At 48.6% G+C, this 19,104-nt stretch overlaps 1 protein-coding gene across 4 annotated transcripts in view; it reads right to left on the bottom strand.

Moving 5' to 3' along the window:
- PTPN3 (protein tyrosine phosphatase non-receptor type 3) overlaps positions 1 to 19,104 on the bottom strand; it is a 110,952-nt gene that overhangs the window by 49,782 nt on the left and 42,066 nt on the right. For all 4 annotated transcript variants that reach the window (XM_044265171.1, XM_044265175.1, XM_044265173.1 and 1 more), the window contains exons 6-11: positions 16,193 to 16,237; positions 12,883 to 12,935; positions 6,990 to 7,110; positions 5,762 to 5,849; positions 2,897 to 2,985; positions 1,723 to 1,786 (exon numbers count right to left, since the gene is read on the bottom strand). In XM_044265171.1, the coding sequence (XP_044121106.1) occupies positions 1,723 to 1,786; positions 2,897 to 2,985; positions 5,762 to 5,849; positions 6,990 to 7,110; positions 12,883 to 12,935; positions 16,193 to 16,237 (460 nt within the window). The remainder of the gene's footprint in view (positions 1 to 1,722; positions 1,787 to 2,896; positions 2,986 to 5,761; positions 5,850 to 6,989; positions 7,111 to 12,882; positions 12,936 to 16,192; positions 16,238 to 19,104) is intronic.

Below are 19,104 nucleotides of genomic sequence, written 5' to 3'. Positions count from 1 at the left end.
GCGGTAAAGATGACTTTACTCTTTTTTATTTTTTTTTCAACTTTTCTTTCTTTCTTTTTTTTTTTTTTTTAAAGAGAGAGAGGTAGCAAGAGAGGGAACACAAGCGGGAGGAGTGGGTGAGGGAGAAGCAGGCTTCCCGCTGAGCAGGGAGCTCCAGGCGGGGCTCAAACCCAGGAGCCGAAGGCAGATGCCCAAGGACTGAGCCACCCAGGCGTCCCCCGGCTCTACTCTTCACCATCACTTGTGATCCTTTGTGAAGATTCTGATTTCAAATGTACTTACGCTCCTGGGTTGGATTTATTTGGAACAACCAGAAAAAAGGCTGTGTGATACATTTCTTTCAAAAATTAGCTCTGGGAAGATCTCTCCTGAAGAAATACTCTTCCATTTACCTGAATGGAAGTTTCTTGGGACTTTCTAAGCCTCTGGATTTCTCCCTTTGTCCCCCAAGCACGGAGCTAAATCAAGTGCTCACATATCCTCACTTTAATTATTTCCTTGACCTTCATCCTACTTCAGTTTTCTGTTTTCATGCTAAATTACCACCTCGTACATTTTGGGGCCACCTTCAATCTTGTAATGTGGGGGGGGGTTAGGAGACCCAGATTCTAGTCCTAGTTTGCTCTGGGCTTTACTGTCCTCATTTCCATGTGTCCTTTTGTGTTCTCATTCCATGCTCGGTGAAGCCATTTTAAGAACATATTATCTCTGAAACCCTGGGAAATGAACATAAGGACAGTCAGTGAAAAATACCGAGCACAACAGGACAGAGTGTGGGGTCGTGGAAAGAGCAGGTATCCCCGATTAGAATACTAGCTCCTCCCTGGGTAGCTGTAGGAGCCTCAGCGTCCACACCTTCAAGTTCTCTCCTTTAACCGCAGTCATCTGGAGAGCAGTGGTCTCTTAGGAGACACATGCAAAGGTAGCTGTGTATTTTATTTTATTTTTTTAAAGATTTTATTTATTTGACAGACAGAGATCACAAGTAGGCTGAGAGGCAGGCACAGAAGAGAGGAGGAAGCAGGCTCCCCACTGAGCAGAGAGCCCGATGTGGAACTCGATCCCAGGACCCTGAGATCATGACCTGAGCCAAAGGCAGAGGCTTTAACCCACTGAGTCACCCAGGCGCCCCATTTTATCTTATTTTTTAAAAGATTTTATTTATTTGAGAGAGAGGGAGAGAGAGAGCACAGAGCCTGCCATAGAGCTTGATTCCAGGACCCTGAGATCATGACCTGAGCTGACATCAGACGCTCAACTGACGGAGCCACCCAGGTCCCCTTACTGTGCACTAGAAACACGTTAAGGGAAGAACCTCATCTTGCTGACATTTATTGCCACCCCGTATGGGCTCATGCCAAGTGCTCTGACCCATGCTCTTTTACTTAACCTTCGGGATTCTCTGAGAGGCAGGTACTACCGCATTGCCGGAACAAGGTCGCTTGGGCTTGGGGACGTTAAGGAGCCTGCCCAGCTGGTCAGTGCAGGTGGAGCATTGAAGATCCAAACCTATCGTCACGGGCTCCCAAGCAAGTTACATCTCCAACCCGATAAGCCACAAATTCGAGCGGGAACTCGGGACTCCGGTTTCCATTTTCTGCACAGCACACACCAAGCTCTTTCTCCAGTCACCCACACAGCCAGCTGCCGTCCCCCGCTGCAGAACTAACGGCTGAAGTGGCTACCAACACAAGAAACAAAGCAAGCGCAGACATAACTCACCTGTTTCTGTCGCTGATGTATAAAGAACTTTTTCCTTTTGAAAGAAATTTTTAGAATGTTCACCCTGCAAGAAATAAAGCACACAGAATGCACTGAGGGAGAGCCGGGCAGCAGCTGACATCGCTCGACGTGTGTCTTCCGCTCTGTGATCACGAGGAGCGTGGGGTCGCAGCTTCCCAGAGAGTTTACCTCGGGGTAGGAGTGACGGCAGCCTGTCGCCTCAGCCAGATGCCAAGGAGCTGACTGAAGCTGAGTACCACACAGGGGCCACTGGATTATGATGTAACTTTAAAATAACAAGAACCACGGGCCATGTGCTCTCTCTGCGGTCAGCTGCTCTGGTGAGGTCGCAGCTCTGCCTGGGCTGGTGTGTGCCCGGGGAGGACAGCGGAGGGCAGTGCGGAGCAGCAGGAGGACGGACAGTAGCCGGACAGACTTGGGTCCACATCCCAGCTCTGGTACTTACTGACTGTGTGTCAAGCAGCATCTCTGTTGTGTGCATGAGAACACGATGATAACCCCGACGGACAGCATTTTTATATGCCAGGTCCCCTACCCTACTAAAAGCTTTGCTAGCAGTCCCTCAACTAGGCCTTCCAACAGTCCTGAAATGTAGGAGTATACCCAGTTTTCAGATGGCAAAACTGAGGCTCAGTGACCTCACCAAAGTGGTCGGTATCATCCAACTAGGAATGCGTGGATCTGAGCCTGGGCCCTCAAGTCCTGCGCTCCAAAGGCCTTGGAAAGCACTGCCTTTTCCAGAGTGGTCTTGTGAGGATTCAAGTCTGAACACTTGGTGAAAGTCCAACTAATAACTAAGGAGCCACACTGACAATACAGTTCCTGCACAGAGGAAGTCCTCGGACTTCTGGCCAGTGCACTGCCCAGGACTCCTTCACTCCAAAACCTACCTTGCACCGTTCTATCTATGTTTCCACACAGCATCCCAAACCACACAATGACTGGGGGAAGGGGATGCTGGGGAAAACCCAGCTTACTTTGCCCAAGTCCTGAATCTGGGTCAACCCCCCCCAGGTCGGAGGGGAAAACCTAGGGGGTAAAATCTCCATCCTGCCTTCAGAAATAAAAATTTAAAATTAGAGACAACATTTCTTTTGTTCAGCATATTTTTAAGGCGTGATTCAGAAAATAATTAGAAGCGGGTCGCACTTACCAAGGATAGAAACTTGTGCAAATGTATTTTCGGTACACGGCGATGCCCGCAGAAGCAATCCCAATCATTAGCTCTAAATTGTGCAGATCCTGGAAAAGGGAAGAGCTCAGATGCACGGCATGTTGCAGTCATGTTGATGCCTCCACTCAGTCAAGCACCCATGCTTTTATACACAGCAGTATGTATACGCGCCAAAGGGAAAAGCTTATGGAAAACAGGCACGGGACACTTCAGATCCAAGTCCTCAGCATCAGACTCATCTAAAGTGAACACACGCCGCCTGAGAGCAACAGCTGGTTCCCGCCGGCTCAGAGAGTTACCAAGCAGGGCACTCATCACGCCACGGACTCCTCCCGTGACATCCAATAATCGTATGTTTGCAACATTTGGATGCTGTGCTAGCATCAGGAAGGCCTCGCCCTCCGCACAGCTCTCCACCAATCTCCACTCCCATCACTGGAAAGGCGTTAGCTATCTGTTGTCGTGAAGCATAGGACTGCTGACTTTAAACCCAATGAACAAAGAAATATTGCCTGTAAATCAGATACACTCAACCTTCATGAAGAGCCTGTGTGCTGGGGGCACCTGGGTGGCTCAGTGGGTTAAGCCACTGCCTTTGGCTCAGGTCATGATCTTAGGGTCCTGGGATCGAGCCCCGAATCAGGCTCTCTGCTCAGCGGGGAGCCTGCATCCCCCCCGCCACCTACTTGTGATCTGTCAAATAAATAAATCAAATCTTAAAAAAAAAAAGAGCCTGTGTGCTACACATCGCCACAGACAATGAAAATACGAAAGATAGAGTAACTATAAGGTGTTCAAATCCATTTCAGAACAAGGTGAGTACAGTAAAATTTAAAAATAAAACGGTTCCTTCCCCTGAGTCATCTATATCCCAACATACCCAATCAGATACTTGTAATTATATTAAAAAAGGAGTGGGGCACGGTCTGACTTATCAGTGAGTGTGAATGTTAGGTTCGCCGTTTACTAAAACTGTTATTTTGGGCTCCTGAGCCTCATTTTTTCCCTTTGTACAATAAGGATTATCAAAGCCACCTCTCCAAGGGTTTTTTCGGGCTGAAATTACAGAACACACGGCAGGCGTAATAAACTTTCATTCCCTTTTGCCTCCCAAGATGCGGCGGGACAAATCACTTGTGAACAGTGATGCGAACGCAGGGAATCAGAGAAACTAGCCAGAGAAAACAGTGCTGATACAGGTGGAAGTCCAGAGAACATTCACTACTGGGCACCCAACCGATGTCACATGCAGCTCATCTCGAGACTGTCCCTGTTCACTAAATTCCCACGCTGTCCCCACATTCCCCAGCTGTACGTGTAGAAGGCAGGGTCGTGTGACTCGTCGCGGTCAGTGTTCTAGGAGAAGTGATGGGTCTCTTCTGGGCTGAACCATTTAAGAGGAGCTGTGCAATTTCCCAGCTTCCTCTTCCTGTGTCACAAGCATGAGGCCACGTGTGGAGCTGGTGAAGCCACGGGACGGAAGCAGCCTGGCGGCTGAGTCGCACTGTAAGGAGGAAGGCCCCTGCAGGGTCTCTGGGACCCACACTGCAGCTTTTGCACTACTGCAGAACGAACTTTATGGTATCAGGTTACTGATATTTAGGGGTTTTCGGAAGATCCAGCATAGCCAAAGATAACCCAAAGCCCTCCGATCCCCTGGGAGGTGCCAGCCAGGCAGGTAATCATCTGGCCTGAGGTGTCTCACGGGACCCAGGTGGTGGGGAGAGCACTCAACTCAGACACACAGAAAGCCCACTTCACCACGGCAGAAAGTTCTCTGCAACATTCTATGACAAGTTATTATCTGAAAATGTGATAAAAATCAACCGTTCAGTCCCAAAGTTGATCCCATATATTTTTCCTACTTTATTACTTAGGTCATAACTTGCCTATCACACAGTTACAGGACTGAAGGGACACAAAAGAGATGAAAGCGTGTCTATGAATTGCAAAAATATTCTACAGATGAAAGTTTGGTCATTTATTCAACTTCTCTGAGCCTCCATTTTCTCACTGTAAAATGGGATGATTAGCATACTGACTTCACAAGGTTGCTATAGTCTTTAAATGAGAACTTGGGGTCTCGTGAAAAGCATCTCGAGCAATGACTAGTACCTATTAGGTGTTCAACCAATATTTGCTTCCTTTTGGATATGATGGGGGCCAATTACTGGTAAAAATATAAAGATCAGATGCCGATTAGACAGTGCCAGGGTCATGTACGGAAGCTGTTACTTCTGTGCTATGTGACCTTTGAGACGTCCTTGAGTATCAGTTTCTCCATCTGTAAAATGGGGGTAATAATACTCACCTCATAGCATTACTACAAGAAATAAGCAAGTCACAGTGTCCGGCAGATCGAAAGTGCTCAGTAGATGATGGATATTCATTTTATTTAAAAGGTCACAATCAATTTAAAATATTTACTGGTTTACATGATCATACCACTATGATTTTTAAAAGCTGTCATATTTGAGCAGTTAGTGATATTCTGAGCAGCACTGAGATGAAACAGTAAAAACCTTGGTTCACTAATGTATCACCTGGAAAATAGATATACATACTTTTTGCTTCTTTAACCATAACATGAAATCATCTTACAAAAACTCCTCATTTCTAATTCCCATGACCCCCCCCCACCCCACAGAAACATGAGACATGAAAAAAGCAACTGGATAAATAACCAACCAAACTCAACATCACTTTATAAACTTTCCGAATATTGTTGAAAAAGGTTGTTTTTTTGTTTGTTTTTGTTTTTTTAAATACTGGAAAAGGTCGTTTCAAGAAGTTTTCACACTTCTGGAAGTTACATTTGAACCAGACTGGGTCAAGGGTACCTACCCTACCACTGTGCAGCTCCACGCCATAGAAGTCGAGAGTCCGTGCTATGTTGATAAAGCAAGATTCAGCCTCTGATTGCTTTAGCCCACTGCAGAAGAGGAGAGAAGATGCAGAGTTTGCCAATCAGTAGAGTATAGAACTCCAGTTTTTAAAACAAAAATCCCCTCCAAGTTGGTAACATTTCTGTCAGGTGATTAAATACCTTATGTTATTAATCTTAAACAGTCTGACCCTAGAGCAGGTCTTTTTCTTTTCAGTGGAAGGGGACTTCATCTAGCCTGCTCAGTCCTTTCCCAAGTACCTCTTTCTCAATAGGCTCTCAGTCCTCAGATTCAGAAGACAGCCACCTTTTAAAATTCCCACCTTCCCTGTTCCGAGCTGCTTCCTTGATAGGCGCTTCAGGTCTTTCTACCTTTATCTATTCTTCCGGCAGCCTCAAACCCTCAAACGTCACTGTCCTATTTTAGGATGCTGGCTTCTGCCTGGGAAACAATTCTGGGAGGGAGGATTGGCAGCGCCTTTTGGAAGGGACGCTGGTTGCTTGGCCTTTGTTTTTCCAGCCTTCCCCAGAATGGCAGGGCCCTCGAGATCTGGCCTTCCAGGTCGGGAGGGCCCTGATCTGAGCTGGACTGAATGGATGCCACTGCAACTTTGAATAAAACGAGGCAAAGGACGAGGGGGCCAGAAGGGGGCGCGACTGCTGGAGTGCAGGCTTGGCCCGAGGCAGCCGCTGAAGACTGGTGCTCCCTTCTGGAATGAAGGCCGTTGCGTGACCTGAGCCCAGAAAGGACGTGGGGATCGCACAGCCTGGTGGCATTCGTCCATCTGCCTGTCTGTTCCGTGGGGCCTGAAGGAGCCGTCTGTTTTATTAAGTGCGGTCAACTGTTCAAAGGTTTGCCTGGTAGGTCAATTTGTGGGGCAGTCAGGTTTAAAAAGGGCATTTCCCCCTAAGAATTAACGGATTTTAATGACATCCTAAAAAAAAGAATGCTGTAAATCCCCCTAAACTCTTACTGGATTTTGCACTTTACAGAAACACTAGTTATGCCAAATATATCTGCTAGCGTAACAGCGCAAAGGTTCACAACCCTTCCCCTCCCCGACAGCTTAAAAGAGGTCTCGTGAACAAATGGAAGCAAACACATCAAACCTACGCAAACACGCAAACACGAGGTCTGAAATGCCTGACCCGGCTTCCCAAAGGAGGCCGCCCCACCCCTCCACTCACCTGTGCTGCTCATGGAGGGATTCCACCTTCGTTAAAAAGTCATCGTTCTGATCTGGGATAAACTGACTATCGGAAAGATAGCCTGGATGATGGATGGAAGAATTATAGTCTCCAAAGTGAGCTACGAAGACAGAATAAGGAGGAAATAGCTTTTTCAGTTTGGTCTGTATTCACAAGCATTGACAGCATCACAAGAAAGGCCCTGGAAGCCTTCTTCCGAGAGGTTCTACCACCACGTGCGACAGAGCTGCTCATTTGCTCCAGATTCCACATTTTTAACAGAACCCTAGATGGGCTTGGTACCACCGCACATGCTTCCGCTGAGTGCTCTCTCCCTGAGGCCAGACGTTCCAGCAGTGTAAGCTAGGTCCTGTTCTAAATCCACAGACTGGCAAGCACAGCAGTTTGTACCCTAGCCTGGATATTTACACAGAACAGAGCCCACTCAAAAATACCACGCCCTCCACCAGACACTAGGCAGACAGACTTTCTAATACCCCAGGGCGATGATGACACTGGACCAACCTGCCCTAGAACAATGGGTGTGGGCAGAAGAGAGGGCATGCTGACCTGACTACTCCCTGCACCCTGACCGGCTCCCTGGAATTTGGAAAAGTGTAGAAGAAATGGAACCAGGATGTGTTGGGAAGCAGTGGGAGTGTGGGGGATGGCATGAGGGATGGGAGTGGGTGGGGCTGATACGTCTGGGCCTCAGCAAGGCTGAAGACAGAGCTCTTGGGAAGAAGGAAACCATCTTAGGGGAGTCAGGGAAACATAGGGAACCTGCAACAGCAAAGGGAAGAGGAAGAGGGCCTTCTAGAGGGATTATCAGATGCATCCCTGGTCCAAACAACACCTCTCCCTCAGGATCCTTAACTACCATTCTATAAACATGACTCGCTGATGTGGGTGTCACTGGTATTCCTGAGAGTGGTTCAGTAGCCAACCTGTACACGTGTACATGGCTGCCCCGAGGATTCAAATCACCTGCGTGTCTGGACTGTTGAGACTGGGAAAAAGACCCTGGGTGGAACAGCCAAGGATCTGGCTATGGGACCCAAGGACACCTGCTTCCCTTCTCCAAGATTCAGGTTTTCCTGCTTTGTAAAAATACGAGAAAAACAAGTTCTAGTTCTGATGGGCAAATTATCCAGTATTTCATTTTTTTAATGAGACGCTTTCATCTTTTTCTTAAAAAATATTAAGCTTGATCTTCCCAAAGGTTTCGAAGAATTCTTCCTGCCGCTGGCTTCAGTGCCAGGGGGCTCCTGAGGACTGACGTTTCATGGCACCCAGTTGACACAGATTTCTAAATCACACAGCTCCTTCTGTGTCACAAGGATGGGGACTGGGAGAAGCTGCAGTGGTGCTTCACGGCCAATCTCAGAAGGGAAGGAAAGGAGCTGGGGAGCTGCCCAGGCAGATTTCATCACAAAGATGAGAGGGAGACACAAGCATGTCTTTCTTTACATCCGTGTGGCCCTGCTCCCCCTCAGTTGCCATCACACATTAACAGGTGCCCTATGAGATCCACACTGTAATGAGGGGCCGTTTCCTCCTTACAGTCTTCCCTGGGGGTTGGGAATGAGGCAGACTCATCTGCGGGGCCTGGCACCTATGGACGGCACACAGCGGGCGCTCACAGATGCAGTGCTTGGAACTCCCCCAAACAAAAGCTACTACAAAGTTCAGTTTTGGACGGGGAAGAGGGCAGAAAGCCAAATGATCTATGCACGCAGACTTGGCCAAGGGGAGACCACAGGCTGTTAAGGCCGGCCCAATGCAGCTAAGCTATGGACAGAAACGTCAAGGCTGGACTTTGGAAGCGCAAGCGTGGCTTACAGGCTAGTCTGTACGTGGTGACGTGTGTACGTGTGTTTATAGGAAATAGTTTGGATGCCCTGACATAGCCCCAATGAAGACAGCTTGAGAAAGCCTAAAATTACCTTGTGTAAATTCATTTTTAAAGGGAAGAAACATACAAACAGATAAAGGAAAGAAACTGGTTGAGAGAAGGAACTTCTCTCACTTCACAGAAGCCACCCTCGACAGTCAAGACCAGAACCCAGGTGAGCCGTGCCCGAGCTGGTGCTCTCACCATCTCCACCAGCCTGCCTGCCAGGTCCGAGCGGGTGCTGGCCAGCCATCCGCTGAGGATAGTGGTCATGTCCCCAGAAGGCAGCCAGATTCTGCAAGAGACCTTCCTTTGCCTCCCAGAAGAGTCCTACTGAATTTTACTCAGGTGGTTTCATTAGCTCGTAGAGATTCTCTCAGATCTTGAGTGGGTCATCTATATTAGCTGACAAGTTCCAACCCCTGGGCCCTTCTACGAACACGAATAGCAAGGCTGTCTTCAGTCAAGTCACCGAAAAACATCTGAAGGAAGGAACCTCCCAGTAGGGTGATTTTCCCTAGAAACAGTAGTCCGCCACTGCGCGCAAAGTGCTATGCTAACCACTAGAGGGAAACAGAGTCAGTCATCTGCAAAAACTCGGGAGCCCATAGGGAGCGTCCCATGATGGTTTCAAAGCCATGGATCCATCAGATGCTCAGGACCACCTAGTGACAGACATTGCATTCATCCCCAAGAAATAGTTAAGGGAAGGGAGACTCAAAGAAGGGACCTGCCCACTTTGCTCAGCTGGTAACTTGGAGCCTACACCCTGACCACAGTCCATACTCTTCCTCTACTTACCATACCACATACCCTAACCTCCAGAGTAATACACTTTCCTATTTGTGGAGAAGCACCACACACAAAATCTAAGTATAGCAGGAAGAAAAGGAAATGAGCGTTTATGTGGGAAATACATTGTCTTAAGTTCCATGCATTCTACTGGCTAATGTTTTATACTGTGCAGGAAAGAGAGAGTATATTCTAGGCACTCAAATGTATAGCATTTCAAGCTGCTAAACTGTTCTGTTCGGCAAGACCCTTACATCAGCCCCTTGCATGTTATTTATCCATCTCCCACTTGACCTTGGAGGTTCTTCTCAGGGGTCACGACGAAGAAGCTTTTCTGGATACGCTCGCGTCTCCCCCACGCAGGAGGGAGGGCACCCCCTGTGCCCGCCCTCACTGTCAGCATCAGCTGGCCCACCCGCACCTCCCCACCGGGCAGGAGACCCCTTGCCTTGCAGAGAGACCGTGCTTTGTGCGTCCGTTCACCCTTAGGCGGGTGCCGAACCTGGATGCAACGGAGGCCAAGGGACATTACAGAGTAAATACAGATTTTTAAAAATTTCATTCTTCGAGCCTCATCCATACCTGAGACCACCAGCAACCTACAGTCTTTGCCTACGTGTCTTTTTATCTAGTAAGAAAGTACGCTCTTGATTTGCTCCTATCTCCCTCCACCACACGGTGGGGACAATCTGGTGAGATGTCGCAGATACGATTCAGACATCCCACAGTATACTCAAGAATTCACCTTACAGGAATGTGAGCACGGAAGTAAGGGGGAAAATACGTAGGTACTTCCTGAGAGCAGAGGGACAAAGGGCTTATACTTAAAAATGCTCGCCTGACAACCCATCTTTTTATGAGCATGCCAGTGAGGCCAAGGCTCCCACGGACACTAGTTTCTAATTTTTGGGTGCTAGTAAATTCTTTTAGTCCCCCGTCCGGCATTTGTTTGCAGAGGGGAACCTGACCACTGAAGCTTAGAGTAGGATTTTCTCATTTGGGTCTTATATTTCACTCAAAGTAGAGTTGATTGTTTACAACAGGCGTTCTTTAGAAAGCTTGCTTCTGGGCCGACGTGAAAACAGAGTGAGAGTTAACGCTCACCTTACGCCCGGCACGATTCTGAGAGCTTTCCACATAATAACGCATCCCTTCCTCACTGTGACCCCATGAAGTAAACAGTGTTATCCCCACTTGACAGAAGAAGAAGCTGAGGCCTGGGGAGGCTCAGGGTCCCGCATGTATGAGGCAAAGAGCCAAAACCCAGATAACATGGTCAGGTGTGCTCTGGTCGACTCCGGTAACAGCAATGGTCCAAGTGCAGAGGTTCCAGTTGGGAGACTGGAAGTCACCGCTGGGGACGGAGTCACCGTCCTCACCTCCGTTTTACAGACGAAAAAATGGAAATTCAGGGAATTACCCCATTGCCACATTAAGTGGCAAATGGAGAAGCCGGACCTTAGACCGAGTCTGGCTGCATGCAAAGCTACGTCCTTTCCAAAAGTGTTCCCAGCCCTCAAAGCGGAAGCTGTAGCCACGGACACCAGGCTCCCTCTGGGATGTGGCAAAGCTGATTTCTTCAGCCGACCGGCCTGGCAGAGATGGAGGCCATGAGGTCTAGAGACCAGCAGGGATACAGGCTGACTGTGGCTGTGTCACTTCCCTTCTGGATGCAACATGGCTGGGTCTGTTCCAGCTGCACCGCAGGGACAGGGGAACTTTCCAAACTACCCAGACCCACCACTGCGCCACCTCTTCTCAGTTTTCCACTGGGGAGGAGATGCAGGCTCTCTGGGGAGACTGATAATAGGTCTTCCCTCAATAGTGAGTAGGGTCACTGTTAAAAGTCCATCTTCCACTTCCTGGTATCATGCAGGTGGGCAGACAAGTGTGGGCCCAGCCACCTTGCCCTTCACCTCTCCTACACCTGTTCCTTGAACCCGGGGGTGCAGACAGACTTAAGGCCACCTCTGGAGTCCTGGTCAGCCTTCTCTTGCTACTTTGCCTCTGAGACCAAAGTAGAGTGAGTAATTCAGCCAGCACCTGCTGTGAGACCTATCTTGCCCTTTTCGTTCCCTACCACACAGTCAGCCAAGAGGGCTAACAGGCCAAGACGGTGCGCGGTGCAGAGAAAGGGAGGGGGCCTCCCTAAGTCCTGGGCTCCTATGGAAGTCTGCCTGACGCCATACGGCTAACTGGGAAGCAATACTTTGCCTTCCTTCAGGCTAGGTACTCTCTCCGCTGTGCACAGCCAGCATCTACCATGGTGCCCGACAGGGTATATAATCTCAGCAAAGTATTGCTGAATGAGTGATTCTTAAGCTCAAGCAGGCCTTGATGGGAAGTTCCATATGGTTTTTCTACCCAACATGGCAGCCACTAGCAATATATGGCCACTGAGCCCTTGACACATGGCTGGTCCAAACTGAAATGTGCTGGTTTTCAAAGACTTCATAGGAAAACAAAATGTAAAATACCTTAATTTTTAATTTTTACATTGCTTATATATGGGAATTTTTACACTGCTTATTTTTTTTTACATTGTTTATATATGGAAATGATAATATGTGGGATAGACTGGAGTAGTTAAAATATTAAAGCTCATCTCACCTGTTTAGTTTTCTTTTTTAATACTGGGTACTAGACACTTAATTTGACAGACAGAGATCACAAGTAGGCAGAGAGGCAGGCAGAGAGAGAGGGAGGGAAGCAGAATCCCTGCTGAGCAGAGAGTCTGATGCAGGACTCGATCCCAGGACCCTGGGACCATGACCTGAGCCAAAAACAGAGGCTTTAAACCACTGAGCCACCCAGGTGCCCCTGGGTACTAGACACTTTAAAGGACACATGTGGCTCACAATATGCTTCCACGGGACTTGTTTTCCACATCCGTAAGACGCGAATGGTAGAAAAATTTGCCCCACTGAGGTTTGTGATGAGATCTAATATGTGGGCGAGGGTCTGCCCACATGGGGTGACTTCTGTCGAATGGACTCATCCACACCTTCCCTAACCAACGTCCCGGTGCCAGCAGAGTGTGTGTCAGTCAGGGGGAAAGTGGGAACATCCCGACAACCAGAGAGAAGCTTGCCCAATGGGATTCCTGGGCAGAGGGGAAGTGACCTGGTCAAACGGGAAAGGCCACTGACTTTCTTAATACATTGGTCAGAAGAGTCTGTCCCATGAAACGCTCCCTTGGTGACTTACATTGTACTGCATAGGATGCTAGAACCACTGCCGAGTTAAGAGGGCAAGTTAACCTGTCAAGAGAAAAACATATCAGCAAAGTCACAAGAGCCAAAGACAGCCTGAAACAGCCATGATGGGGAACACCTGTCTTCTTTCTTAGATTAGCCATTAAAAAGACATCATGAATCGTAATAAAGATAATTTTAGGATGTAACTCAAATAGTAAAGATAAATGTAACGCTGTAGATTCACAATTAAAAGAGAACTTTGTCATGTTTAAAATAACACACATTAATAAAAATACCATGAAGCTAGAGGTCTAATATTGGCCAAGGTTTTGGCTGGTCAAGAAAGGTCAGGCTCATATCACTAAGAGGAAACGCGAGAAAAATTATACTCTTAGATCAATGGGCAGCCTCTGTATCTTTCTAGTAAAGACGTGAGACCTTTTGGAGGGCTTTCTAACTAAATCCCTGACTAGAAAGATGGGGAAAACAGAAAAGGATTCTTAAAATTTTAAAACTCTTGTGAGTTCTAAATTACTTAGTAACAGTTACTTTTTAAGATTCCTAAATCTGTTTACCCTCCTGAAGCTTCTGATCTATAGGGAATGGTCTGTCTGCTTCCCAGTTTGCCACCTACTAGAAACCCATGGACTGGACATTAGACTTGAGCTCCCTTCCCCTTAGGCTCACTGCCCTCCAAACACCCTGTTTCTACCAATGACACCATCTCTAGCTTCGTTATGCTGCGAATCCTCTGGCTTCTCCCTTCTCTCTGCTCAACCATGAACTCTACCATCTGCCTAGGAGCCTGGCCACCAGACCTGGGCCAGGGATCCCTGCCAGGTGGAGAAACACACTGCAGAGGGGCCAACTACAAGCAGCACGAAGGAAGGCTTGCAGGGTGGGGAGACACAGATTTTAAGAGCATTCTTCCTGGCAGCCCCAGGGGAAGTGGAGAAAAAGTGCTGTTTCCATGGCAGCTCATGAAATTCCCAAGATGTGAGTCACCCCCATGTCTCTGACTAATCAGGTTGGCCAGAGCAGGGTTCCCCTTCCTGTCTGCTGTGCTATGCCCTGTCCTGAAGCTGCACAAGAAGGTAGCCTTCCCTACGTGAGGGGGCCCCCCAACTTTCCTGAAGTTACTAGGTATTCCCTGCTAGGACTTCTCAACGATCTCTCCAAGTCTGGAGATACGTCCAGCAATACTCACCATCTGTTTGTTCATCGGGAGGCCCAGAGAGCCCATGGGGAGACACCAGCCACTCACTCTCCTACCAAGATGGGCTTCAAGGAAACCTAATTTAGGGTCCCCGCTAGAGGCAGAGCGGGTGAATGGGACTCGGGAAACACCTGAGGAGACAGGCTAAGGAGGTTCCATCCACATGGATGGAACAATCCTATGAATATGTCAAAAAAGAACATTTCCGAAGACTAGTGTAAATATAAATGAGAAAAGGATGCTGAAAGCCTGCATGACCATTCAGTGTGGCCCCTAGAGAGACCCCTTTCTTTCCCTCTAGGCTTTAGGGTCTCCATCTGATGGCCAGTGTCACCTCGCTCAGCGGGAAGGAGGGCATGCCTTGGGAACCGCCCACCACTGATGGTTTCTGCCAGGACGCCTAGGAAGAAGGCTAACCAGATTCATCCAGTCTGTCAAAAGATCCACAGCTACTAATGGCCAGACCCACCCTGACGCACCCAGAAGCGTCTGGTAGTAGGAGACCCTCTCCTGAGAGAGGTGGTGAAGGCCACCAGCAGGCCTGATGAGAATGCCAGGGATTTAAGGCCGGTTGTGCCCCTCAAGCGATTTCACTCAAAACTAACAGGGGTATCGTGCTGGGAGAAGAAAAAAAACGAAGACAGCCGATTCCTACTGTGGGGAGCACTGGACTGAGAGCTCCTGGGAGGAGAGGGCCTTGCCTTTTTTGACCAGCACAGAGCCATCGCCTAACAGCTGCTTGAGAAATACTTGTTGGGAAAAGAGATTAGCGCTCAGGGGCAAGAGACAAATTTCCGCTGGGGCAGAGGGCAGTCTGGACCTGGGAGAGGGGCGGGTAATGTCACTCTTGCGTCACCCCCCACTCCCGATGTGAGAAGGCTGTCTCACGAAATGGGGAGCTCATTTCTGGGGGTGCTTAAGCAAGGCCTGCAGCTGGGCTAGAGAAGGGGCTCCTTCCTCCTCCGAGTAAGAGAAGGAGCTAAATTACAAAACTTCTCCAATTCTAGGAGCCTTGAACAGGTTTTCAACAGGTTCGGGCAGTCCAGATTTCAACATGTGTCTTGTTTCTATATGTTCCTCTACCCCCAGGATCTTCACAGCCATGCCTACAAATCTCCCTTCCATCCAGATGAAGAACCCTAGCCTCTTCCAGCCTTCCTATCCTTGCACTGGTACTGTCTTTGCAGATGCTGCTCTAGCCACACGCCTTCTGCTTGAAAACCTCCAACAGCTCTCTGCCTGTCTGTCTGGCTTTGACAGGAAGACAGCCCCCCCCTTCTCCCCTTATTCTGCTGTAAACCTCCAACATGTGTTTTTCAACTGGGACCAAGTGGGTAGGGCAGGGCCTGCACTCCTCCCTCCTTCTAAAACCTCAGTGGCAACTGGGGTCTGCGCAGCCCATATGGGTCCCATCGTCTCAAGGGCTCCTGTCTCACTGCCCCCCTCACAGAGGCTTCTGAAGCCCCTCCTTGGGGCAGCTGCCGGGAGGAAAAGGGATGAGGAGGACGAGAATAAGCTGTGACTGTTTCTCCCAATTCACCGGCTGCAGGTTCTCCCCTAAGTCACGGAAAAGTCAGGATTTGGAGGCGGTAGCTCAGGGACAAGTGGCTTGGCGTATCTCCTCCCTTCCAGAGCCATTTCAGATCCTTCCAGCCACTGAGATGGCCCTGCCACACAAGACGTGCTGACTCACAGGCAGACGCCCCTGTCTTCTAGCACAAAGCCTCCCAGGGAGAAAATGAATCATCTGTAGGTACTGAGGGGCTTGGAAGTGGACCTAAATTAGGCCCGAGCTGTCTTCCTGAATGAAGCGTGTCTCACATTCTCCCTGTAACATTTCTCAGGTCTTTGCCAGAAAGATAGCTGTACCTTTGCTAATAAAATCGAAACATGAAATGAAGTTGCTCCAACCTCAGCTTCTCCGAATCAAGACTGAGTTAACAACAGATGTCCAGAGCAGAGAGTCATGCAGGGTCCTGCTTTCAACCACCATCCTTTGTTTAGATTTAATACTGTTTCCAGAAATACACGCTCATTAGATTGAAACCAGGAATTTTAGTGTCTGGCAACTGATGGAGAATGAAGAATGTGAAATTTTCATTACCTTCCTTCACAAATATCCATCTTCAGTTGTAAGAAATACAAATGCCTACAAAAACAATTGTTTTTATTAATTCACAATACTGGAAATACAAAAAAAAGGTGATAAGTCAAGGACAAGATCTGTACATTTGGAAAACAAAATACACAAATACGCATTTGCGTCTGAAGTCTTGGGGTTGCTTTTTGTACACTGCAAAGCTGCTCCTTCGGTAACAATGGTTCCGTGTGGAGGCTGGTTTCCACCCAGCCTCACGCCAGCACATGCCGTCCCAAGGATGGCTGAGCCCGCCAACAATCAGCCGGAGCTGTTGCCAGTGGGCTCCCCCCCACCCTGGACATTCCCCATCAAACTCGGGGCCTCTGAGAGCACCAGGCCCCCACGGGCATCACACACAGGGAGCCCCCAGGTGCTAGGGGGGTGGCAGTGCAGAGCACACCCACATTCCCTCTGCGTGAAGCAGCAGATAGGAACTGGGTCTGTGAGGACACTTCCTTGGCTTGGTGCAAACACCCAGCTGAGTTGCTTCCCGTGTCCCGGGAACTTCGGGTACTCGAGCAAAAGCATAAACATCAGTCAGCTACCAGCTGCCAGGACCTCTGAGCAGAATTCGGCATTTGCCTGCGAGCTACCAGCCATGTCAAAACCCAGGACCTGATTTGTGGGCACTGCTCGGGAACCCATCCCAGGCCCTGCGCCCCGTGAGTCTCCCCCAAGTCTAGGGACGGGTAAGAGAGAGCAGCGAGAGTCAGGTGCCGGCCATCAAGCACCAAGGAAAGTTTTATATTTAGGGATGCGACATACACTCAGTTGGCAGCTAGCTCCCACTCTTTTTTAAAGCCCAGATTCAAATGGGACAGACATTCCAGCGTCTGGCCAAGGGGACAAAAGGGAAACTTCTTGAAATATGATACAGATGCAGCAGAAGTATTCTGGGGCAGGACAGTGGTCCTCTTGGCAATTTGAAACACATGGGGTCTCCTTGGTCCTTCACGTTCATACGTGCAAAGGTCAAGGTGCTGGTGTCCCGAGACGTGAATGCTTCACTTGGCATTACCTCCTCTGTGCACAAATCTGGGCTAGGTGCGGGGAACTCATTTCAGCCTCCTGCCCGTTCAGATAGGTTACATGGGGTCAGTTAGATCTTATTTTAACCTGGACACCCATGCTTTGAAAAAACCTGACTATGCTACAAATTTCTTATGCATCTAATGACTTCAGGCTTGGGGTCAAAGTCCTAACTCTGATATTTTTACGTAGCCTGTTGTCATCATCGACTACCCTTAACATGCTGAAGACCAGCACTGAGATACGATGTAGCCTACGGTTGCTGATTCACGCTTACTCTGTACTGGAGACGATCTTTTTCACCTAGGAGAACATCCCCAGTCCTTTCTAGTTTGTTCCTATGTTTATCCAAGCTGACATTCAACCAGAATTAAGTGTTCTCTCCTCCTACAGCGCTACTGGGAGAAAGCAGAGAAGGGAGAGAATGCTAGATAATCCGATGGTAAATCTGGCCCTTCAGTGACGAGCCGGGCTAATCCGTGTATCTTCCTAGAGACAGAAATACGAAGGGGAACCTGGACATTACCAGTCATCAAAAGCTACCTTGTCTGAGTCAACCTCATGACATCACACCAAGAGATTGCAATAGTGGAAGGAGGCCCAAATGTAGGGCATCTCCTGGGAATCCTGAAGGAGATTCCCTTGGAGACTGCCAGTAAATGAAAATGTGTCCAATGACGGAATCTTATCAGGAACAGTAGTTGTGAAGGCTCTCAGTCAAGGAGACGTCTAACGATCAGAAAAAAAGAAAAATCAAACAGAAGAGGTGTCAGCATACCTGACTTCAGAAATGTAAAGGTCACTCCTAGAGTGTACCCCATCCGTGAACTCAACTTCACACAAAAAAAGCAACAAATGCCTCCCTAGGATGTTAGAACAAAATAAATACCACTTTCTCTGACACTTGAGAGCTACATTTCGTTAAGAGGAGCTTACTTTTGGGTAGGCTACAGAACTGGGGCTTAATAGAATACTGTGTGTCAGGAATATAAGCAAAAATTTTTTAAAAAGTTAAAAAGTTTTTTAAAAAAGTTAAAAAAAAAAAAAAGGACCTGTGAATTAATGGTGGAAGTCTAGCTCAGCATAGGAAAAAGATCTGGCAGTCCTGGCTGCCCACCAGCTCCATCGGAGCCATGTGGGTGGCTGCTGTCGTGGCTCCTGTTACATTGAAATCTGGTGCCCCAAATCCTAGGAGGTGATAGCCACATTCTACTCCAACCCTGGGGATACCACTCATCTTCAGGTGGAGGTGGGGTGGTGGCAGGGTCACGTTTCAGTGGATTCTAGCAGCGATACAAACAGAGTTTTATCTTGGACTTAGGGAAGAACAAAAATTTGTCAATTACTCATCTTGCGCCCAAATCTGCCTCCCGGTATCCTCCACCCACGGGCCATGATTCTACCACCAAGTATGTCTAATTCCCCTTATCCGTGACAGCCCTTACAGATCTCAAGGCAGCCTGTTTTCTCCCTAGTCCTCCCTCCGTCCCCAACGTCCTACATTTCCTCAGATGTCCCTCAAATGACAGGAAGGCTAAGCAAAGGGATTCTGTCGGCATCCAGAGAGGGTGAGCTTCTCTCCGGTGGGGTATGGAAGTGGATACCTGATGACCTGGAGAGGGACTCTTGGGGTAGGCCAGCCCTAGCCATCCCTGTACTCCACCATGCCCGCTGGCCACCACACCCCTGGAGCTCCAGCATCACAAGGGGCAGACAGAACCACAGGTGACAATTACTAGCTTAGGCAGGGCAGTTCACACTTGGTGTTGAAACCTATCAGTTGCTCATATGCTTAATGGGTAATGACTGGCATTTTAAAAGAACAGAGAGCTTGGGGCGCCTGGGTG

The sequence above is a fragment of the Neovison vison genome, chromosome 9, assembly GCF_020171115.1.
Source record: "Neovison vison isolate M4711 chromosome 9, ASM_NN_V1, whole genome shotgun sequence".
NCBI lineage: Eukaryota > Metazoa > Chordata > Mammalia > Carnivora > Mustelidae > Neogale > Neogale vison.
The sequence above is the reverse complement of the archived record's forward strand: the minus strand, read 5'-3'. Positions and strand labels throughout refer to the sequence as shown.